We start from the raw sequence: 24,801 nt of genomic DNA on the forward strand, positions 1-24,801 counted from the left end.
ATAGTTGAATACAGTTTCTGCAAAGCACATGGTTTTCCAATTCTATTTTTGTGTAAGCACAAAAGAGATTTGTTTTTCTTGTCAAGAGGAAGAAACAAATAAACTGGTCTTACGGAACAGGTTTCTAGTTGAGAACATACAGGCTTTCTTTTGCCCACTGTTAAGTATTTTTGAAGCTTTGCTGCTCCTCTTAATACCTGAAGTTCATTGCTTTTGTGCTGCTGGAAATTTTTGCTTATTGCAGTCTGATTCTAGCCATCTTTCTTTTTTTTTTTCTTCTTTTTTTTGCCATTGTAGATATTCATTTAATATAGGTATTTTCAGAGCATATAATTGTTTCTCTGAAGACATTTAGTATGTTTATGCTTGTGTATGATTCTGCATTCAGAGCTGAGAGAGAAGAACCTGAACATAATTCTTTTTTAGTATACTTATTACATAATTTTTGAAGCTTTTTAGAAGCCGGTGGAATGTTGTGGATTATCACCAACATGTAGTGGTGGTCCTCTTGAGGGTTCAGCAACTTAAAAACTTTCAGGCTTTCAGAACATGTAGGCAGGTGTATCTAGAGGATAATCTGCTGAGTTAGAAAACTAATGTTTTTGGCAAGCTGAGAAAAAGTGAATGAAGAAATTCTGCCTTACTTGTCCTAAACTTGGCTATTACAGATAGTAAATAAATTTGAATAGCTAATGTGATGTGACAGCTTGCATTTTGCAGCATGGTTTCTGGTACTCAAAAAAATTGATATACTACTCACCGTGCCTTGTTGCTGAACAAGGCATTGAAAATTGCTTGAAGACATATCAAAGTCTTAAAATGTAGTCTAGGTGATCAAATACAAGATGTTAGGTACAATGAAGGGGAAACCTTACAGTAGCCTTCCAGTATCCAGGAGGCCTACAAGAAAGCTGGAGAGTGACTTTTTATAAGGGTATATAATGAAGGGACCGAGGGGAATGACTTTAAACTGACAGAGGGGAGATCTAGATTAGATATAAGAAAGAAATTCTTTACTGTGAGGGTGGTGAGACCCTGGAACAGCTTGCCCAGAGAAGTTGTGGATGTCCCATGCCTGGCAATGTTCAGTGCCAGATTGGACAGGGCTTTGGATGACATGGTTTAGTGTATAGTGCCCCTGCCCATGGCAGGGGGGTTGGAAATAGATGGTGCCTTCCAACCCAAACCATTCTCTGTTTCTATGGAATGGTAGAGTGAGCACAAAACACTGAAGACTTTATGCAAGATAATTGCATATAGCAGTCTTCTGTAAATATGAACTGCATGTGTATATTCTACCAGCTGCTTTCACATACTGATTCCAGAGGGTATGCTCTTAATGTTTAAGATCAGTCATACAGGGTTTGCTCATGTAGGGTGAATGCTTTCAGTGACAAAGAATAACAGTACGCTGTTCACTGGAGGCTTTCATCCTTTGCTTAAAAGGGGGGAATGAGGGAGAAGTTAATAATAAAAATGAAATTTGATGATCATTCTACCACCTGTAACTTCAGAAATCATTAAAGGGTGACTGCATTTATTATGGCTCTCAGTAGAGTTATACTTGCTGAAATGCAGAAAACACAGCCAAACAGCTTCAGTCCTCATTTGGAATTCATATCTGTTGCTCCTTTAGCAGAATATCTTATAACCATTAGAGCATTGCAGATGCAGATAGAAAATGTAAAGGGATTCTGCCTAAGCTCTTAGATGTTGAGACAATAAAAAAGTTAATCCAGATGTCTAAAATACTACTGTTAGATTTGCTGGAAAAAATTGCACACTGAATATTCTAAAAAGGAGATTTGGTTATTCTGAATTCAGAAAAAAACCTTTGTACTACTAGATATTTTAATATCCTATTTGTTAAAGTCACTGGTCATTACTGCCCATTAATAATGGTGGGTATGGGTACACTGGAGAAATTAAACTTTTTATGTGTTGACTTATTTTCTCTTGAAGTAACATATCCACCAATCCGGACCCAATCTATCATATTTAAAATTGAATGAAAAATTTATAGTTATAGGTTTTGGGGAAAAAATGAAAAGACGGGTTTAAAGTTGTACATAATAGCTGAGTTTGATTTATTAGAAGCTGTCTAGATCATAGAATCATAGAATAGTTAGGGTTGAAAAGGACCTTAAGATCATCTAGTACCAATCCCCCTGCCATGGGCCGGGACACCTCACACTAAACCATGCCACCCAAGGCCTCATCCAGCCTGGCCTTGAACACCGCCAAGGATGGAGCATTCACAACCTCCCTGGGCAACCCATTCCAGTGCCTCACCACCCTAACAGTAAATAATTTCTTCTTTATATCCAATCTAAACTTCTCCTGTTTAAGTTTGAACCCGTTACCCCTTGTCCTGTCACTACAGTCCCTGATGTCAGTCACTACATCCCCAGCATCCTTGTAGGCCCCCTTCAGATACTGGAAGGCTGCTATGAGGTCTCCACGCAGCCTTCTCTTCTCCAGGCTGAACAGCCCCAACTTTCTCAGCCTGTCTTCATACAGGAGGTGCTCCAGTTCCCTGATCATCCTCGTGGCCTGCCTCTGGACTTGTTCCAACAGTTCCATGTCCTTTTTATGTTGAGGACACCAGAACTGCACACAATACTCCAAGTGAGGTCTCACGAGAGCAGAGTAGAGGGGCAGGATCACCTCCTTCAACCTGCTGGTCACGCTCCTTTTGATGCAGCTCAGGATACGGTTGGCTTTCTGGGGTGTGAGCGCACACTGCTGGCTCATGTTCATTTTCTCATCGACCAACACCCCCAAGTCCTTCTCCTCAGGGCTGCTCTGAATCTCTTCTTTGCCCAACCTGTAGCTGTGCCTGGGATTGCTCCGACCCAGGTGTAGGACCTTGCACTTGGCATGGTTAAACTTCATCAGGTTGGCATTAGCCCACCTCACAAGCATGTCGAGGTCCCTCTGGATGGCATCCCTTCCCTCCGGCGTATCAACTGAACCACACAGCTTAGTGTTATCAGCAAACTTGCTGAGGGCGCTCTCAATCCCACTGTCCATGTCACTGACAAAGATGTTGAACAAGACAGGTCCCAGCATGGATCCCTGAGGGACACCACTCATTACCGGTCTCCAGCCGGACATCAAGCCATTGACCACAACTCTTTGCGTGCTGCCATCCAGCCAGTTCTTTATCCACCGAGTGGTCCACCCATCAAATTGATGTCTCTCCAATTTAGAGACAAGGATGTCATGTGGGACAGTGTCGAACGCTTTGCACAAGTCCAGGTAGATGATGTCAACTGCTCTGCCCCTGTCCATCAATTCCATAGCCCCATCATAGAAGGCCACCAGATTGGTCAGGCAGGATTTCCCCTTAGTGAAGCCATGCTGGCTGTCACCAAGCACCTTGTTGTTTTTCATGTGCCTTAGCATGCCTTCCAGGAGAATCTGCTCCAAGATTTTGCCAGGCACAGAGGTGAGACTGGTCTGTAATTCCCTGGGTCATCCATTTTCCCCTTCTTGAAAATGGGGATCATATCTCCCTTTTTCCAGTCGTTGGGAACTTCACCTGACTGCCATGATTTTTCAAATATGATGGCCAGTGGCTTAGCAACTTCATTCGCCAGCTCCTTCAGGACCCACGGATGGATTTCATCAGGTCCCATGGACTTGTGTACATTTAGGTTTTTAAGATGGTCTCGAACCAGATCCTCTCCTACAGTGGGCCTAGGGTCTTCATTCTCACAGTCCCTGCGTCCGCCTTTCAAGACTTGGGTGGTGCAGAGCCTTTGCCAGTGAAGACCAAGGCAAAGAAGTCATTAAGAACCTCAGCCTTCTCCAAATCCTGGGTAGCCAGTTCTCCCGATATCTTCCAAAGGGGGCCTACGTTGTCCCTAGTCTGTCTTTTATTCGCTACGTACCGATAGAATCCCTTCCTGTTATCCTTAACATCCTTAGCCAAGGTCAATTCTAACTGGGCCTTAGCTTTACTAACCAGGTCCCTCATTTCCTGGACAACATCCCTGACTTCTTCCCAGGCTGCCTGTCCCTGCTTCCACCTTCTGTAAGCCTCTTTTTTCCTTTGAATTTTCCTGAGCAGCTCCTTATCCATCCAAGGAGGTCTCCTGGCCCTCCTGCTGCACTTCCTTCTAGTTGGGATGCAACACTCCTGAGCTTGGAGCAGGTGATCCTTGAATAAGAACCAACAGTCTTGGCCCCCCGTGCCTTCTAGGGCTATATCCCATGGGACCTTACTAAGCAGGTTCCTGAAGAGGCCAAAGTCTGCTCTCCTGAAGTCCAGGGCAGTGAGCTTGCTGCACGCTCTTCTCACTGTCCTGAGGATCTTGAACTCAGCCATCTCATGATCGCTGCAACCAAGGCTGCCCTGGAGTGTCACATTTCCAACCAGCCCTTCCCTGTTGGTGAGCACGAGGTCAAGCATGGCACCTCTCCTTGTCGGCTCCTCTATTACTTGCAGAAGGAAGTTGTCTTCCACACTATCAAGGAACCTCCTGGATTGCTTGTGCCGGGCCGTACCGTCACTCCAACAGATAATCAGGGTGGTTGAAGTCCCCCATGAGAACAAAGGCTTGCAAGCATGAGGCTGTTCCTCTCTGTCTGTAGAGCGCTTCATCCACAGATTCCTCTTGATCAGGCGGTCTGTAACAGATTCCCACAGTAATGTCCCCCATAGCTGTTCTCCTTTTAACCCTGACCCACAAACTCTCTGTTGACTGCTCACCTGTCCCCAGACACAGTTCCATACTCTCCAGCCTATCCCTAACATAAATAGCAACTCCCCCTCCCCGCCTGCCAGGACTGTCTTTTCTAAAGAGTCTGTGACCTTCCATTCCAACACTCCAGTCATAGGAGCCATCCCACCATGTTTCTGTGATGCCTGTTATATCATACCTCCGTAGACCTGCACACATCTCTAATTCCTCTTGTTTGTTCCCCATGCTACGGGCGTTTGTACAGAGGCATCTGAGCCGAGCTCCAAATGAAGCTGGCTCATTGGCTGGAGTGGCTGGAATATCTCTGCCTTGCTCCGAGCATTTATTATAGGTGCTGGCAACTGACTGGGTGTGATGGGATGGAATGATGCCCCCCTCTCCCAGTACATCTAGTTTAAAGCAACCTTGACCAGTCTTGCAAGCCTCCTACCAAAACCACTCTTCCCCTTTTTTGTTAGAGCAGCTCCACCAGCCCCCAGTAGACCTGGCCTACAAACTTGGGCCCCATGTTCAAGACACCCAAATCCCTGACTATGACACCACCCATTTAACCATTTATTAACCTGGCCAATCCTCCTAGCTTCTTTAAGGTCCTCCCCCGTATCCTGGAGAACTGATGAAAAGACAATCTGAGCTCCAGAGCCCCTAACCACCTCTCCCAGGGCTCTGCAGTCCTTCTTTATGTTCTCCAGCCTACTGCTATCAACATCACCAGCACCCACATGGATCACCAGAAGTGGGTAATAGTCAGTGGGACTTACTAGAGCAGGCAGCCTCTCTGCAATGCCCCTGATCCATGCCCCAGGTAGGCAACACACCTCCCTTGAGACTGGGTCAGGCCAACAGATGAGTGCCTCTGTCCCTTTCAAGGTAAGAGTCCCCTACCACTATGACCCGTCTCTTTTTCCTGGCAGCACCAGTAGTGATTTCTTTACCGGTGCACCAGCCAGTTGTTTCTGGTGCCAGTGCGCTTCCTCCTTAGGCCCCTGCAGGACAGCAAAGCGGTTCTGGGTGGGGACAACAGCTTTAGGAGGAAGCCCCTTGTTTTTAATTGTCCTCTTCCTCCTTTTTTTGTTGTTTTTTGTTGTTACTATTTCCCAGCTTCCTGGGTTGACAGCCTCCTCCTCTCCCCCATGAGCTTCAGGGGACGCTTGAGGCCCCTGCACAGTTTGGGCCTGGAGCAAGCATTCCTGCTTCCTCTCAGCTTCCCTGATATCTTGCAGCCTATTAACAGCATCCCGCAGCTCAGCCCCTGCTGCAGGAGGACCTCCCCCAGGGAGCACCGAGTACAGCCTTGCCCATTGGGCACCGTTCCCTCGCGAGACCAGTGCAGGCACTCTCTACACTCCGAGCTCTGCACTGCAGCCTCCCCTCTCATCAGCTCTGTCTGGGTGCCTACGCTGGCCACCGCCGGGGCAGCCAGAGCAGAGCTCCCAGACCGGGCCCTGCTCATACGGCGAGTGCTCACCATCCCGCTCGCCTGCCCGCTCAAACTGCCTCGACCCGCCCTGGTCACTCGCGCTCCCTGGGGCAGGTTTTTAATCAGTCAGGGCTGGTGCCGCTCTTCGTGGCTCCGCCCCCTGTGAGTCAGCTGCTCGCGTCAGCTGAGCTGCCGGCTCCTGGGCAAGTCCTGCCGAGGACCTGAGGCTCCCTCGGTGGCTCTGGCCGCTCTGAGTTGAGGCTCCTGGACGCTGATCTCCCCCCGGCTCCAGTGTTGAAGGCGTCCTCTCTCGAGCTACTCACCGCAGCAATTGACCGACAATGGGCGATAATGCCCGCTTTAAAATCTGCCGCCGCTCCTCATGGCTCCGCCCGCTGTGAGTCAGCTGCTCGCGTCAGATGAGCTGCCGGCTCCTGGGCAAGTCTTGTCGAGGACTTGAGGCTCCCTCGGTGGCTCTGAAATAGATCTGTATAATTATCGGTGGGAAGCTGATTTGGTGTGACTTACCGTCCAGAGATCCTGAAGTGACAGCCTGAACTGCTCCTTTATGTTTGGAGAGAAGAGACTTTACCCATTAGTAACGGATTGCTGGATATATTATTTTAGAGAAAAAAAAGGATAAAACAGGTAAGATTTTTTTCTCCTCTCTTACTATTTCCTGTCTCCTACAAAGGCATTATGTGTCATCTTTGTTGTATTAGCTGTTCATTATTTGATGACATGATCAGGTAGTCAGTCTCAAACTACACAATATCTGAATGTAATAATTTCTGCAAGTATTTCATACTGTGGCTGCAGACTATAAATAGGCTTTCCTGAAGAAGATAATTTCTAGTTGCAAGTTGAGTATATTGAAGATTTAAAGATGCTGGTTTGGGAATTTTGAAAGTAAAACTTGGGAAAAGCAAGAAAAGTAAGTAGTAGCTTCTGTAGATAATTTGTGTAGAATGTCTGTGATATTTTTCTTTGTAGAAGACTAGGCAAAAGTCAAATTATGACATTGTTTTGACAAACTGCAGTTTGACTCCCAAAGTTCCCCATCTTACAAGAAATGCAGTTGAGTCTTATGAACTTGTGTTTTAAAAAGCTTTAGAAATGTGCCTAACACTATATTCATACGTTATTTCCAGAAGATATTGCCTTTTGATATCATACTTTAATAAACTTGGAATATGATAATGCAAAACTGTACCAAGACTTTAGGCTAATCTTGACCTCTAGCAGGCATTGGCAAGGCTGAAATTTTAATTTCGCAGTGTGATTGAACTTCAGGATATGGGTGTGGGTTTTTGTTTGTTTTGTTTTGTTTTGTTTTATTTTTTTTTTTGGTCTTTGTTTTTTCTGTCAGTGTTTGTAGAATCGGAAGGAGATAAAAGCAGAAGTCAGAAACACCTTAATGAAAGTTAAACCTAAGTTTCGACTTAGTTGCTTAGTTTCATGAAACTGCTTTTAAGGGCGATACAGCTATTTCAAGGACTTAAAAATTGGAGAGTAAAAAATTGTTTGGACTAATACATGCATGTATCTTACCTGTATCTATTGATTGTGAGTTTATCTTTAGTAGAACTAAATGGGTTGGGTTCAGGGTCAGGTTAGATGTGACTTTGAACAACATAGTCTAGTAGAAGATGTCCCTGCTCATAGTGGAGGGGTTGGAATTGTATGATTTTAAAGGTCCTTTCTGACCCAAACCATTTTATGATTCTGTAAATGTAAATTTTAATCTTCAGTATTAATTTGAAGTAATAAATACTGCATTGAGTGTAATTGAAATCAGGATCTTGAGTATTTTGAGTTTTATAGGTGTGCTGGGATTTCTTACATTTTAAGTCACTATAGTATAAGCATACAATATTGCTCTTATTTGAACATGGGAAATTATAGGGCAAGGTAAAAAGATGTAGGTAGGTTTTTGGTAAAAAGTCCTTACAATTCTTGAGATACTTGCTAGTGGGAGAGATGGGGATGAACAAATACAGTGTGAAGGATCCTAAAGCTTTTTGTCAGGAAATTACGCTTTTGTAGTTAGTTCAGTACTTAGAAAACTTTCCCTGAACTGCTATGCTATAAGGTTGGGGTTTTGTTTATTTGTTTTCTTTTTTCTTAAAAAAAAAAAAAAAAAGGCAAGAAAGAAATGTGAAAAAATCCTCTTTTTTTTTTTTTTTTGTCTTTTACTGTCTTGAGATGATATATACGTATTTGTAGTCCCTTAGCAAGTTTTAAGTCCTCAGAAATAACACAGATTTTTCTCTTCATGAGCACTTTATTGGTTTATAATGATCCTGGAAAACCATTTACTAGGTCTGAGGCAGAAATAGACTTTTCAGTTCTGCAGCCACAGTTGGGAAACATCAGAGTTGGATTTTAGGGACAAAACATGCTGGATGGTGTTCTACTGTTGTTTGCTTGTCTTTCAGTCAAATATGCAGGCTTGGGGCAGCTTACTGTACAGGCTTGCAAATTCATCTTTAGTCTTAAGAGAAAACTTAGCATTCTGTACGTAGTTGCAGCATTACTTACTCCCGAGCTCCTTTTGAAGCTACCTCATCAGTTTGCTGTAAAGAGAAGTGCTAGAGGAGAGAGGTACAGATGAGAGCTTGAGAAAGAGAGGACCTAGGGGGAGAAGCAGAACAGATGTGGAAGAAAGAGGACTTTCCAGCGGTTTAGTGTGGTGATGGGTTTTCTGCTACTGGCCAATCAACTTATTTGCCCTACTACTGTTCTCTGGATGAGAAGGAAAATCAGTCATATGGATACACAATTCATTGCAGCCAATCGTGGAATGCATATTTTAAAGCAGCTTTTCTATTACCCATGTAAGCTCAAAGTACAAGAGAAAAGGTTTGTGCCTCTCTCTCCAGCAGTATAATTTAAATACTCATTTTGCAAATGAAATTATTGTAAATATAAACCAAATATTTAGAAAAATACCCATAATTATTATGGCCAGTACTAGCTTAGTCGCATGTATCTTGCAATTTCTGTGTTTCTGCTTCATTATTGTTAAATCTTTTCTTACTTTCTGTTTGGGAAGGAGAGGCCATTTTCTTTAAATAAAGACTTTCTTAAGTACTCCTGGAGTAACAGTAGCATCCCAAAAAATAATTATTAATAAAACTTTCGAGTTACTGAAGTTAAAGTCTCAGAACCATAAAATAGCTTTTTACTGTCTTTGTATAGTACTTACAAAAAGCATTAAGCTATTTCAAATTTAATGTGGGTAAGGCTGTGTTTTGTTTACTTCTGCCTTGTCACAAGAAATGAGTATGCTAGAGAAATGATACCATTATCAAATGCAGAAGATTGGAGAGCTGTTGAGAAATACAGAAAATCTGGAAGACGGGGATGTTTATCTCTGAATGGGAAGTTCTTCAAAAGCATTTATTTCTGTGGGAAGAGTTTGTCAACATAAGTGTATTGATTGAGATTTGCTTTTATGCTATACAATATTACAGATTATAATATAGCATAGAAAATATACTGTAGAATAATTATTGAATGTTACAAAGTTCAGATAGAAGTTTGTTTCAGATTCTGTTTCTGTTTTCTTTTTAAGAATTGCATGGTCATTAAGAATTTGTCTTCCTTTTGGTGTTGGAGGTTCAGCTAGAAAAGTCAAACTGAAAGATCTGTCAAACTCCTGTGAATGAGTGCCATGTTGATGCAGTTGTTCTGTTTTGTTTTTCTCATTAGTGTGTAGTTGGTGGGTGCAATGCCAGCTTTGCATCTCAGGGAGGACTTGCCCGTCACGTGCCCACACACTTCAGTCAGCAGAACTCTTCAAAAGTTGCCAGCCAGCCAAAGGCCAAAGAGGAATCTCCGTCTAAAGCTGGAATAAATAAAAGAAGAAAGTTAAAGAACAAGAGACGACGGTCATTACGTAAGTATTTCCAGAAGCAGAAGTTGTTGAAAGTTTTGTCTTAGATAGGAAGTTCTTCAGTGTGGTTGTTTACAGATGTGGATCTGGTAGGGTTGGCAATATTTAGCATTATAGTGTGAGCATTCCTTGTGATGGGAGGAAGACAATCCCAGATTCTGTTTGTGTCCCTTTTTCAGGTAAAGCATCTGTTTGTTCAGTTTTCTGTGAGCAACAGTTTGCATTTACAATTTAAAGATACTTTTCATTATAGAGTTGCTTTTTGTTTGCTAACTCTTACTGTTGGAAAATGTTCTGTTTAGTGATGTTGAGTTCTGAAGTTCAGTACTGCAGACAGATTGTAGGTTCATATAAATTAGAGATAAATGCATATTATATAAGCTCTCTTTTGAGGAAAACATTTCATTAGCTTAATGATAGTTTTGTGAGCATAACCAGGATCTAATTTTGGACAGATGTGACTTGCTATGTTTTTTAAATCTATCTCCACACAGTTGACGTTCATTAATTTTATATGAACCAATGTGCTGAGAAGTGTGATTTGTCATGTAAAGTGAGACTTGTTTCCTCTGGCAGGCAATAATTAAATGCCTTTCCTAGTCAATTTTGATCCAGTTGTTCAGTTCCTGAGTTGGTCTATCATCAGAATGATAGCCATGTCAAATTTATTTAGAGATTCTAATGTACAGAAATGTTAGGAAAGACTAGGCAATTGTTAAAAAAAAATCTAACTTTTTTTTATATTTGCTCTGAATGCAACTCTCCAGTACTGGACTGGTTTATAATTTTAAACTGTTACTGTGGCAGTTGCATTTTGGAGTAGAAGCGTGTAAAAAGAGCTTAGATTTTCTTTCCTGCTGGTACGTCAACAGCTGAAAAAACCCCTTCCATTCATTTCTAGCTGTTGTGTAAAGGCAACCTTACAGAATTGGAGAGCAGTGCGAGACCTTTTTTTGAAGAACCAGTGGTCTCATTCATATTGTCCAGAGCTCTGTTCATAAGCAGGCAGTCATTTCAGTACTGTCTCCTGGCTGGCAGTAGGATTTTTAGTGATGTTGTGCTGGAGAACTTTTGTTAGTTTGCTGGGACAGCAATTTCAGTCTTACATTTTCCAGGACTCTTCTGTGGCAGAACACTTTGCTGTTCTGATCTTTCCCTTGCTGTGAAAAGATAGAGTTACCAGTTACTCAATTAGTACTGCAGCAGTGGATGCACATATTAGTGGTCTTAGGTGATTGCTCTCTATCATGATTGTGATTATTCTTATCTTAATACCTCACCTGAGTTTTTAAGCAACTGAAATTTGTGACACAGTGGTCATTTTTCTGCCTGGAACACAAGCCTGACCTCGAAAGATACAGTGTCACCTGGAACTCTGAAAAGTTTAGTTCCTGTGACTTTTTTCCATACTGTGAGGTTCAGTGCTTGAAGAGTTGCTGTTAACTTTAGTTATGGTGATCTATTTTTTTTTTTTTTCTGGAAATGCTTGGGTATTCTTAAAATATATCTGAGCAAATAGTATTATTAAACACATTTTTAAAGTGTAAACTTGAAGTGTAAACTCTACTTTCGACAACACTGTTTCAACATTCAAAGACCGTAGAAAGCTATTTCTATTCTTTTCAGAAATTGACTTTCAGAGAGGTTTCTGTTCAGCAATCTATGTAAATGAGAAGGCTCAAGAAAAAAGGCTGATCAGTGGAGGGTTATATGGTCACTTTGTAGTATATTTTTGGTTCATCTTAGTTGTAATGAAAGAGGGGCTTACTTGAAATAGTTGTAGTTTCCTAAAGGATTATCTTGATTTGTTGACTGTGTTACTCAAAATACAGATATCTAAGCTTGGTCCCCTAAAAATTTTTACTTTCAGAGATTCTTGAATTGCATCCTAGCTTGCTTCTCCATACTGATCTGGTTAGGTGGCCAATTTAATGTGCCTTTATTCAATTTTTTCCCTCTAGTATATGCAGAAGAGGTTTTTTTCAGATTGGCATTTTGTTAGTAATTGATGAATGTTATTAACTTACAAGTTTCAAATCAGAGCTTCATAATTAAAACTTCAAATTACCTGCAAAGATGTTCTAGTTGTAGTGAGAATATATTACAGAATTCTTGAATGAATCTATGGTAAAAAGTGTAAGTAGTAAATATTATGGGAAAGTTAAAGTTGAGACAAGTACTTGAAAGGCCTGCTGTCTTCATCAAGTGTTGCTCAGCAAGAAAAATGACAGCTGCTTAAACAATTTTTTAATCTTCTTGCCTCTTGAGACAAATGCAGTGCTGGCTGTAGAGTTTTTTGCCTTAAGGCAAAAATAATCTTTGACTGAGCTGGGAACTGGCTGCTGTAATATATTTCTCCAGAGGGTATGTGACCCAGAAATATATCCAAAGTTGATGGCATTTTCTGAAAATGCGAAGTATTGATAGATTTTCTTTAAAAATTTTGTGTGGATTACTGTTGATTTGGTGACCTTGACAAATTTGTCTTTCTGTTTCTTAGCTTAGTTTTAGTTAAAGAATGAAATCTGCTAATTTATGTATTTTGTCTTTTCAAGAAGAATGAAGGAGGGAGAAGACCCTTACCTAAGAAGTCAAACTAATGAAGTAACAGCATTAAGTATTTTCAGTCTAGAATATATAAAGCTGGAAACATAGTTTTATATTTAGGTATTTTAAGAGTCCAAATGGAGAAGTGTTGAATGTGTGTACCAGGTTCTCTGCAAGTTGGCCTAAAACAATTTATGACAAATGGATATAAAGCAGGATGCTGTTTGATAGTGTACAGTCTAAGTTGCTCACAGATAACCATTTGAGAAAAAATTAATTTTGCATCACAAAAAATTTTTCACCTGAAAAAACGTTGTCAACGTGTTCTTTCTTTGTCCTCACGGTTTGAAGTGACCCTGGCTTTTTCTGCAAGGTGTGAGCGGCTAACTAAATATTTATTGGCAATTGATTGCTAATACATGCTGCTATTGAAACATCCTTTTGTATAAATTCTTAATAGTTTAAATACAGCAAATCAATAAATTTGTTTCCTTTGTGTTTCGTATCTGAAGGTAAACACCTTCTGAGAAACATTAATCCATGAATAAAGAAAGGAAACTTTACTCTGGCTTTATGTGAGATCATAATCTTCTAAGACTATAGGGAGAATTCTTACTGTTACTTGATTTTTTTTTTTTTTCTTTCTTTTGTAACATCTTGCGGTTCTTAAACTGTTTTGCACTTCTTTTTTGCTGTCTATAAATATTATGTGTTCTTTTATGTTTGGAAGTTAGTACTTTTATGATGAAAACATGTTTTAATATAGACATCCTTATAGCTGTTAACATTAGTGGTGCTATAGAGACCACCTGATTTGTAATAAATTTTGATGTTGCAGAGTAATTCAGGATTACAGTCAGTAGTTTGCTTTCTTTTCTGGATAAACTTATGCACATTCACTGTTTCATGTAGTCTGTCATTTAGAGGTATAGTCCAAGCATACTAAAACTGTGTATGTCGAATTGGTCACAGTATTGTTATTCTGAAGCTACATCAGAGAATTTTTCAGAACCTAAGATTACGTTTATAATACTGTCACTTGCTTTTCCAATAGAAAAGATGACACTGTAGTAATTAACAAGCATAATAATTGAGTATGTTGGAGAAACGTGTGATAAGGAAATTTACTGTTCGTGGAATTTACAGTAAAATAAAGTTACATAAGACTTGGAATTTTATTTAGTAGGATACTGGTGTGAAGATTTTAATTTATTTGTGTACTTGGAAGGAGATACCTTACTCTGAAAATGATTTTGAGGGCATAGATTTAGGACACAGAGAAGATCCAGCATTAACAGTAAGGAATAAACAGAACTATTCTTACGCCTTTGACAAATTGTAGCCTTTCTTTGGCGTCTGTTTGAATGTTATCCAGTGGTAAATCCTGAAGAAATTTCACATATGAAATCAAAAGAAAAAATGTAGGGCTTCTTTTGCTTTCTACCCCCCCTTTCCTTCCTCCCTCTCCTTCCTCCCTCATATTTATAAAATATTTACATGCTTGCATCACTGACCACCTGCAGCATGAGTTTACTTGCCACTTACAGCGAGAAAGCATTTCAGTGGGATGATTGCTTAATTGGCAGTATCCAACTGAGATAGAGTAAGGACAGAATGTACAGATGAATGCTTAACAACAAGTAGTCCCAGGAGTGGAGCAAATACTAGCTGTGATTGGAATCTGTAGTTTGTTTTGAAACAGTGCATAGATAGGCTTGGTGAAAAAGAATATAGAAGTTATATTCAAGGAAGACAGCAGAATTTTTAATGGCTGCTTTTGCAGATTACTGGAAGATACATAGTTTATAATGTAATATCAAATCCTATTCTTAGTTTTAATTTCAGTGTGTTATATAGAGAATTACTGCTCTCAAGCTTCAAAAAAGCCTGAATAATTTCATTCATGCTTTATTTGCTTATGTGATTTTACTACTGTACCATATGGTTTATTTTTAAAAAAGTGTGTAAAGTATTTCTAACAGTATGCAAATATGTGCCTAGTAGCAGTTATTTTTTAGCTAAAGTAGTTTTAGTGTAGAATTGATAGACATTCTTTACACTCCAAATCGGAATTCAATAATTTTTTATTGTTCAAGAAACACTTAACTATAAAAGTCCTTTCTTGAAAGGATGAGGGCTTTATTTTAGTGCCTGTTGGTTTTAGACTAGTTGTAAAATATCAGATGGATGTTAATTGCACTTTACTCATTATAAATGGAAGTGTAGTATGTGGTGCTTCTTGGCTAGGAAATAATATGTTTACCAATAATCAGGGAACATGGAATGACAACTTGTGCACAGAAACAAACACGTCTAGCAGTGTGGAGTTTTTCAAATGACTGTTCAGCATTATTGTTCCTTAAAGATCAAAAGTTTCCTGACAAGCTGGTATTTTCTGTATGTTCACAATAATTCTTACTTAATCCATTGGTTTGTGTTCCACTGCAGTACCAAGCAGTTCTGTTCTCAGTCATTTTTTATCTCTTTGCAGCATCCCACTATTCAATAGAAATAGCTGGGGTTTTCCGATTTTTCATAATAAAGTTAAGAAATAAGGCATATGTACAGTTCTGCTTTTAATTTGTTGATTGTAAGCTTTATCATCTTTTGAAGTCCTTTAATACCATTTTTTAAGAAGTTACAGGAATAATATTGTAACTCTTGACTGTGCTGTAAGGGCTGTTTTTGCACTAAATTATACCTCATATTTAATAATGAGTTCTGGGCTTAGTTTCTTTGTAGTGGGACTTCTTTATTAAGAGGTGATAGCAATGGATGTTCCCAGAGGTGCTGAGCAAAATGAATGAGTTGTTAAATTTAATGATCAAGAAAGATTAGAATTCACTTGAAACTTTAAAAACTGAGTGTAATTCAGTGTGTCAAAATAGCTGTTTTATCTACATGAAGTATGTCTTGACCAAACTTGCATCACTACAAGGTGCCACCCTTGTAGTCTTTTCTTCCTGTCAGTTAAATTAATGTTTACAGCTCCTTGACAATGTAGTGTTACTGCCATAATAAATTATTTACTAATGATGTGTCAGACTTATTTACATGCTTGGATGTGTTTGAATGCCTTCTGTGTGTTGAGTACTAAGGATCTCTTTTCCTGTTTTTCTAGCAAGACCTCATGACTTCTTTGATGCGCAAACACTGGATGCTATAAGACATCGAGCCATCTGCTTTAACCTCTCAGCACATATAGAAAGTTTAGGAAAAGGCCACAGCGTTGTATTTCATAGTACTGTAAGTATATATGTTATGTGTTCTGTTTGTTTACCTGTGTGTTTGAAAAACCTAATACTTTAGAAAGATTTCTGTTTTTCTCTTACTGCTATAGGCATTTAATCAGAAAAAAGTAATTGTGGGTATTTTACATTGTTGATTTGTCCATTTCTATTAATAAATTATCTTTCAGAAAGTAATGTTGGTAGTTATTCTAGCTCACAAAATTGAATAGCTTGCAACATTTCCTGTCTGATACACTTGGGAAAATATCTAGCAGCAAGTATGCATTGCAGAAAAATTTGGTTATATATTCCAAATGAGAATGCAATGCAGATGGCATTTCCATAGTCCTGAATGACAGTGCTGATATCATTTGAGGGCAATTATATAATTGAGTATTTAAAGACACTGATCTGACATTGGTGGGGTTTGTTTTTGTTTTTGTTTTTTGAATAAGCTTGCCAGCAAAATGTCAGTAAATTGCTAGGAGGAGGCAAATACCAGGTGTCTTTTAGTCCTATTCCTGTATCCTATTTTGTTAATTTCACTTGTGCTTGGATAGGATAAACATCAGTATTAATTTAGAAAAGTTCAAAACATGCAAGAAAGTACTGAATTAGGGTATAGGGATCTGAAGTTCTGAAAGCCGTGTGACCTCCAATTTCTTAACCAGCCTGGGAGAGCAGAGACTCAGCTGAAGGAAAGGATTAAGAGATGGAAAAAATGAGGGGGAGTGCTTTGTAAATTGGTAGATAGTGCAAGATGAACTACAGTCCAAGGAAGGAGTGTTGACTGCTTTGTCTTCAGCTGTTGCTTAACCTTAACACATGATTCTAGCTACTGGATTGTCAATCTCTTTCCATAAATGAAACATGATTTTATATGCTTGACTTATTTCACCCTGTTCTACAAGACTGATGATTGTTATAAATGTCTGTGGCCTGTATTAGAAATTTTTCCCAAGTGATTACTCCTGAACTTTATGTGCATTGAGCACCAGGTGCAAGTGGGTAATTGCAGGTGGCTTAGCTGTTACTCTCTTTACATCTCATTCTAGTTTTCGTGACCAACATGGATTTTACAGTGCTGTGAGAAAAGGGGATTCTCTTCCAATCCACAGTGTGCTTTAATCTGAAAGGTTATTCAGACAGACTACTTCGTTGTGGAAGCTCACGTTTGTCTATTGGAATTAATCATAAGGAGACATAAGAGACATAAGGCAGAATGTGCTCTGAAACTGCTTCAAATAAACTTGGAGGAAGTAGTGAAAGTCCTTTTAGCTTATCTGTGCATGCAGCACTTAAGATGGTAGGCATTGATGAGATATGAAATGGCTTAGACAGCTGTGGGAGAGGTTGTACCAGTGGAAGAAGTGGTTTAAGATTCCTGCCCTGAGCTGCGCTTTGCTACACTGTTTTAGCATTCTGCTACAGTTGTGTGGGCTTGTGTGCTGGACATCAGCCATATCAATGCGACTCAGCCTAAAATCTGCTTTAAAAAGGTAGAATAGAAGCAGCCTTGTGGATATATGCTGTTATACTGAGCTAATGGTCACCTCAGATGCGAGCACATTTTGCATAATTTAAAAGTTTTAGGACATTGAATTTGAATGGTGACTGGCTAAATAATGTAATATGGTTTGTGTGGTCCACCTTCAGATGAAGAAAAATATGTGTAGCTATCAGGGACATTAATTTGAAAAATGAAAAATATGAAGATAATATTGTCTTGCCATCTGAAAACTGACATAAATCGTGTAGATTTATTTTTTTTTTTTACACAGCATAAGAATAATATCAGCGCAGTGTGGTATTTGATAGGATGGTTATCCTAGTGAAAAACTACTAACGTTAAGAATTTCTAAGCAGTCACTATAGATACCTTTCACCATCTATGAAACGTCATTCCTTTTCTATATATGTATTTATTTTTCAAGCTCTTCTTTGTAGATTTGGAAAGCTGTAGAATGGAGTCATCAATAAAGCCTTTTTGAAGAAATGGTTTTGCTCCAGAGTTCATCTTTGACTTCATTGTGACTTTTTTATATGCCTTTTTTGTATGCCTTTTTTTTTTAATTGGAATTAATTTCTTGATACTTTTGTTTCTATAAATTGTCAGATGGAAAAATTCCATCATTTCCATTTAACCTAAAGAGCAGATATTACTGTGATTAAAAAATACAGCTTATAGGTAACTCTGTTCTGTGTCCTATCCCTGCCTCCTCTGTCCCCTGCTTATTGAAATGCTAGAATTAATTCTCTATAATATTTGAATGTTAAACTATTTTTCACTGGTTTTAGCTGGTTTTGGTATTTCAATTCAGTGGTCACGTGTATTGATACTAGTTACATGTGTTTTGAAATCTTAAAACTTTGCAACACAGTAAGTGACTGAAGATGTATACCAGTTTACAGGGTGAAGTTTTTTTCTTTTTCCAGAAGAGGTCAGCAGAACTCCATTTCTGATTTGAGACAGCTTTGATGCATTTACAGAGCTAAATTGAATTATATTTTTCTTTTGTTTCTGGGACAGTGCATGAAATTTAGATAATACAGTGAGAGTTTTTTCAAATAAAGCTGTATTTGAACATATATCTGCTGACTGAATTCTAGTTTTAAGTGAAAAACTTAATGGACTTGAGTTCTTTACAACACAGGTTTGAGTCTTCAGAGCATCATTATTGTAGATATGCTAGATTTTTTTCCCATTTCAGTTGTAACTTTTGCAGACTTGACTGTAAAGCTCTGGTTACTAGTGTCAAAATAGCAATTTTTCAATTGTTTTTTTGCAAAATATTTTGCAATTTTGCATCTCTCTGCATCATAGCTGTGTTTCTAACTCTAGCCTGCCTAGGATATGGTAAAATTTTCATAGTGCTAATTATGTTAAAAGTGGGTACTTTTTATACCTTTTATAAGAACCATGATACTCAGATTATGCACAGTTGATGGACAGTTGGTTCGTGCAGATTACGGACTTTGGTATTTACAAGCTATGTTTTAGTTTAGCCTTTTCCATAAAGATCAGTTGCCACTGTTCTTTTCAGAAGAGAAGTTTTTGGAGTTTACAGTATCTGCAGTGGCTGTGTATGGAATCTTTCAAAGATTTACTAAGAATTTTATGCTCAGAGGTGCAGAAGGTAGGAGAATTGGTATTTAAAGAAGATAGGAAAATCTGCATTAAGTCTTTTGACATGTACTGAAGGAGAAGGGTAAATCAGAACAGAGGAAGCAAGTGGCTTTTCACTGTTGTTCAGGTTACTGGAATTTTTTGGGATACCTTTTGCATGCTGGTGTTAAAGAATAAATTTGCATCTGAATGAACAGATTTCTTTTTTTATACTTTCTCTGTGTGTGTTTCTAACTTGATCCTGGCTAAAGTTGGGAGTCTAGCTTCAGGGTCTTGCACCTAAAAACTTTATTCTCTGTGATAGTGTCTTATGTGCTGGTCTACCATGAGCTAGTATAAGAAACTATGAGAAAGGAGTTCTCACTTCTTGTCTGGGACCTTAGCAATGGAGTACCTATGTTCTGCTTAAACTCTTATCAGTTGTTGACAGGTCTTTGACACGTCATTTGATTTTTCATTCATAGAACAGTAGTAGCAAGTGTACTCTCTGCAGTGTTAAGGGTCCCCATTACCTAAGCATTAAATAGTCTCTAAGCCTGTGAGTTTTTCCAAGTAGCCTTTGCCGTAACCTCTTTCAGTGCCTGGTTTAGGTATTGAAAAGTGTCCTGGTTTAGCAGTAGCAGTCGTTTTTTCTACTGGTGCAGTGCTGTGTTTTGACTTTTGGCCTGGGAATAATACTGATAAAGCCAATGTTTTCAGTTGCTGGTCAGAATGTTTACCCTGACCAAGGACTTTGTGAGTCTCATGCTCTGCCAGGGAGGAGGAGAAGCCAGGAGGAAGCAGGGACAGGACACCTGACCCAAACTAGCCAAAGAGGTATTCCATACCACAGCACATCATGCCCAGGATGTAGAACTGAGAGTTCCCAGAAGGGCTGTATCACTGCGGGGTGGGGGCGAGGTACCAGTTGGTGAGCGGTTGTATTCTCTTCCTTGTTATTTCCTTTATCATTATTACTATTAGTGGTAGCAGTAGTGATTTGTGTTATACCTTAGTTATTAAACTGTTTTTATCTCAACCCGTGGGAGTTGCATTCTTTTGATTCTCCTCCCCGTCCCTCCAGAAGCGGAGGGAAGAAAGGTGGGGGGGGAAGTGGACTGCGTGGTTCTGATTTACGGCCTGGGCTTAGACCATGACAAAAAGGAATGAGTAAAAGTTACCTAGGCAGTTATACAGTATGGCCAGATGTCAAAGCATTTGTGAGAGAAGATTTTTATCCTTATGCCATGCTGTAATTAAACTATAAGCTGCATCAGTTTCTTCCATCTTCTATGGATGTGTTGTGGAACAACATGAGTGTATTTGTAGAGGAACATGTATTCTTCAAAGCTTTTGGAGTAGCCGCTTAAAAATCTGAACTATTTCTAAAGAAACAAGGTATATTCTAACTATATAGAGAGTAATACAACTTTCAAAGAGTAAAACAGTTTGACTTTTATAAATATCCAGTTGAACATGAAGAGCAATCGGCTTTGAGCAAAAAGTCTGCAGATTTGGTTCTAATTATGATTTATGTGATTATTATCAGGTAATAGCTAAAAGAAAAGAAGATTCTGGAAAAATAAAACTCTTGCTTCATTGGACACCAGAGGACATGTGAGTATATTACTAGTAATACAATATAGGATTTTAATGGGGAAGGATTTACAGTGGAATAAATGAACTGTCACTAAATTATGTTATGCTGTTAAATAGTTTAAGTTCATGTTTTAAAAAATGCTTTTAATAAAGAAGTCATTATTAAAAAATAGTAAGCATTGCTTTAATTGATTTTTTTTTTACTTCAGCTTTTAAGTCTTAAGTCTCTCAGTTCAGGTAAAGTTGAAGCTGTATTCTTAATGCATTTTGTCACTATAGGTATTAATAACAAGGTCTTCTGATTATTGAATAAGAAGCTCGGGTTGGTTTTGCCAGCTGTATGCATAAGGAAATTTATCACCGAAACAGCTTTGTTTTACCTACTGACTCATCATGATGCTAAAATACTTCTAGATACCAAAAAATGTTCAATCATCAGTGTAACAGCAGAAGTGCAAGAATCTTCTTAGCTTACTGAGTTGTTTTCTTTATGTATATTTCAAATAGTCTTTCAATGTAAAAAGTTTTCTTCTTTGTGGTTTGTATCATTTTGCATCTTCAGCCTTTAGCTTTTAGTAAAAATGTCTTCTAAATGTTGCTTGTCAAAAAAACAATTTTGGATTTATTAAAAAAAAAAACCTTATGTTTTTTTCACCTTTTGTGATCCGTATTAAACCTTAGTAGATACATGGATTGCCTTCTGGGTGATGTCATGAGCGCTGCATCTGTCCTGTTTTGTATGTGTGGTGTTCCCCTTTCCCCCTCCCCCCCCCCCTTTTTTTTTAACTTCCACCTTCATCTGAAAAGTGGGAAGTATCATTGGAAAAACTGCTTTTCCTACTGGGATAAAAGATCTCTCTTTCATTTAACTTCTGGGATGGCTTACCTGAAAAATTGAATTTGATTTACAACTAACTTACTGATGAAAAATAGAGACTCAGTTTAATAATTTGCAAAAGTATGTAAAAATTGCATATAGCTTTGGTCAGAGAAAACACTTTCATGTAGATAGTCTTAAATGTTGGGTTTCTTAATTTGAAACTCGTTTCAAAATGTTAGAAAATGTTAGAGTTCTTAATTATGATCTTAAACTTTCCCCCCAACCCAAAATTAATTTTAACAAGTGGAAGCAAAATGGATCACTTGTTTGTTCTGCACAGCTTTGATCAATGTTAACTGACAGGAGGCAGGAAAGCACGTTTTCAGTGAGGTGCTGATGACCTCTGCAGGCTGAGTGCTTTTCTTAATGTGTTAGCTGAAAACTTCAACAAAGCCTTAAAAACCCAATGTGCTTTCAGTAAAAGAAGCAATAATGTAGTAAGCCACTCTCAAGTGGGCATGTTTGGTTTCAAAGAATTAAAGTACAAATCATAGGTCAGTGATGTATGTTACCTGCAGCCCTCTTCGCCAACTTTCACTGCAGTCGGCACTGAAGCAGCAATTCCTTTTGATGTGTAAAGACCAAGTTTTATTCTATATCTCAATGAGAACTAGTTACAGAGCCAAACTGTTTTGTGGTGATTGCCTGTATTTCCTCAGAAGATAATCACACAATTAACTTCAGCAAAGTTGGAACGTTTTGACATTGAAAGCTTTGAACTTGGAGCAAGCACATTAGTGTAACTCAAAGCTCAGTGCTTGCAATGTATTCTGGCTTTTACTTACCTTTTTTGACAGCATCCAAGAATTTTATGCCCAGTAAAATAAAGTATTTTCAAATATCTGTTTTGTTGGGGTTTTTAATTCCTGCTACCCATTTTCACATTAAATTGTTAAAATGGAGAATGTAGTGCTGTTGTCATGATACACTTGGCTTAGCATTCTTCTGGAATAATCTAAATTCTTTTTAGTATGTTTTTCATCCTGAGAACTTGAAAAAATTTGAAGTATAGTGTGTAAAGATTGGCTGTCTTTTTCTTACTCCAGTGAAGATGTTTTTCAAACAGTGATATGTAAAGATTGCTTTAAAAAACTTAATGTGTGCTAGTTTACCACATAGCTTTATGTTAAGAAAAATAGTTCATCTTTTTTGAATATTTTTATTTTATTTATTTATTCATAGTCTTCCTGATGTGTGGGTAAATGAAAGTGAGCGACATCAGTTAAAAACTAAAGTAGTTCATTTATCAAAACTACCAAAAGATACTGCCTTGCTTCTGGACCCAAACATATACAGGTAACGTCCTAATTGTGAAACTTTATTAACTCAAATATAGTCTTAAGACTCACTTAACTTTTTGACGTTGGAAAATCAGGATTGCTAATGCATTATACACCAGACCAGGGAGCCTCAATCCTGTCAGCGTCCAGGGGTTAAGTCCTGAAGTCTTAAGTTGTTTCAGAATTTCTTAACTACTTGAACTGAACTCTAGTTACTGAGAAACGGGGAATGTGTGTATTTACCAAGTGTATTTTACTTTTTTGTGCTTGGTGTACAGAAATTCTAGTAAAGGAGGTACACACAGTGGAATCCTGAAAGATCACTTCTGTTAAGATCACATACTGGTTTGTATGCCAATTTTTTAAAGTCCAAATTTACCTTTACATATTTTATATTCAACTGTAATACATGCAGTATTACCTTGAAATCTGTACTTTATACAAGTACTGTTATTTTTTTAATACAAGATTCTTCAGAGCAGGACAGAAGGGGACAGTACATGTTACTTGCCTTTAAGCTATATTTACATTGTATTTTTAGGGCTTCAGATTGGCCCTAAAGATCCATCTTGTTTCTTATAATTTCCTGATTCTTCCTTCCTTCCCCTTTATTAGTGTGCTCACATAATTCTCAGTACCCACACTTCTGTGTGTGTGTACAGATTTAAAGGTAATTGAAATGCTTAATTCACTCTTTAAGTTTTTGAAAGCCCAGAAATATGTATTTATGGGCTTATGCTAAAAATTCATGAAATGAATTTAGGACAAAAGTCTTTTTTTCTACCATAACAGAAGGTTAGTGCTCCTGTATTTCTTCCTTAACATCCAGTAACCTAGTATCTAAAGGAGCACTAATCTGAGGTTTTGATATGTGATAAGCATTTCAGTTCATCTTTAATATTTAATGTATTTCACTAATCAAATTAATGAAATCCTGGTTTACAATATCAAAATAAATAGTCATACTATTTCTGCTTTCTTTGTCAGTGTAAGTATTTAAAATACTTAACTGTAAATCTTAAAAATGTTATGAGGAAATTGGATTTTGTGTTTTAAAACTGCTTAACACAGTGACTGTTTTATAATCCAATTTAGGTGTTAATCATGTTTATATTGATTACCTTGATAGATCAGTTTGATTTGAAAAGAAAAAAATTACCTTTTAAAATTAAAGTGTAATGATCTTTGAGATTAAGTCCTTGGGAAAAATGAAGCCACCCTTTCTGCATCTCCCAAATAAAAATAAGGTCCCTTATATGTAATGTTGTACTACCTTTTTAGCAGTATAGATCAGAGTGTAATTAAAAAGAGCTTCGGGACCAATTGTGGGAGATCAGAGAAATAAAAGTTAAAGACCAAAACTTCACAAGGGAAAAAAATTATAATAGAAATTCAGTGACACTATTAATTTTATGCTAAAATGATGATCCAGTAGAAAGTTTGAAATAATGATCTGAAATGTATGTTAATATAGGATCATCTAAAATGGCTTTCAGTTTTAATCAGATTAAATGAAAATACATTTTATGTAGTCATGTTTTCATAGTATACTCTAGCTGACTCAAATTTACTTCTCAGGGTTTTTATGTAAAACTGTACTGTCTTCTTTTACAGAACAATGCCCCAGAAGAGGTTGAAGAGGTAAAAACCAAGGAAGTGGGGACACCTGCAGTCTTAGTCACTGACAATGGATTTAGAAATAAAGTTGCACATTAGTCAAATCCCATCTTTTTTTTTTTTTTTTAACTTTTTTTTTTTGTCGTAGATAAATATTTATGCTTAGTGTAAACATTCTGTGAATGAAGTTGATGCTTCCGTGGAATATATTAATATATTACTGTATATCCACATTTTCATGGAATGGTACAGTGGGAGACTGAGCAAACACTCTTCTGGCAACTTAGTGGAACAACTAAAAGGCTTTGCATGCTTGCTTCTTTAAGCTGCTTTTTTCTTTAGTGAATACAGTAGTTTATATTTGATGAAAAGAAAAGGTAACCATCACCATTTACTCACAATTCCCAGGAGAACTGTTAACAAGCTATTAGGCTTCTTGTCAATGTTAACTAAATACAACACATGCCAGACAACAGTACAGCTACCAAGGGATTATCCTGTTGCCCTTTTGAGTG

At 38.1% G+C, this 24,801-nt stretch overlaps 1 protein-coding gene across 2 annotated transcripts in view; it reads left to right on the forward strand.

Moving 5' to 3' along the window:
- Positions 1-24,395, forward strand: part of AEBP2 (AE binding protein 2) — a 48,350-nt gene extending 23,955 nt beyond the window's left edge. Inside the window, exons 4-9 of one of the 2 annotated variants that reach the window (XM_080612535.1) lie at positions 9,844-10,030; positions 15,696-15,820; positions 20,460-20,527; positions 22,572-22,685; positions 22,948-23,014; positions 24,284-24,395. In XM_080612535.1, the coding sequence (XP_080468661.1) occupies positions 9,844-10,030; positions 15,696-15,820; positions 20,460-20,527; positions 22,572-22,685; positions 22,948-23,002 (549 nt within the window). In that variant the 3' untranslated portion in view covers positions 23,003-23,014; positions 24,284-24,395. The remainder of the gene's footprint in view (positions 1-9,843; positions 10,031-15,695; positions 15,821-20,459; positions 20,528-22,571; positions 22,686-22,947; positions 23,015-24,283) is intronic. The other variant, XM_080612536.1, reaches the window with a different exon arrangement.
- The last annotated feature ends 406 nt before the right edge of the window (positions 24,396-24,801 follow it).

This window comes from Psittacula echo, assembly GCF_963264785.1.
Source record: "Psittacula echo genome assembly, chromosome: 1".
Classification (NCBI taxonomy): domain Eukaryota; kingdom Metazoa; phylum Chordata; class Aves; order Psittaciformes; family Psittacidae; genus Psittacula; species Psittacula echo.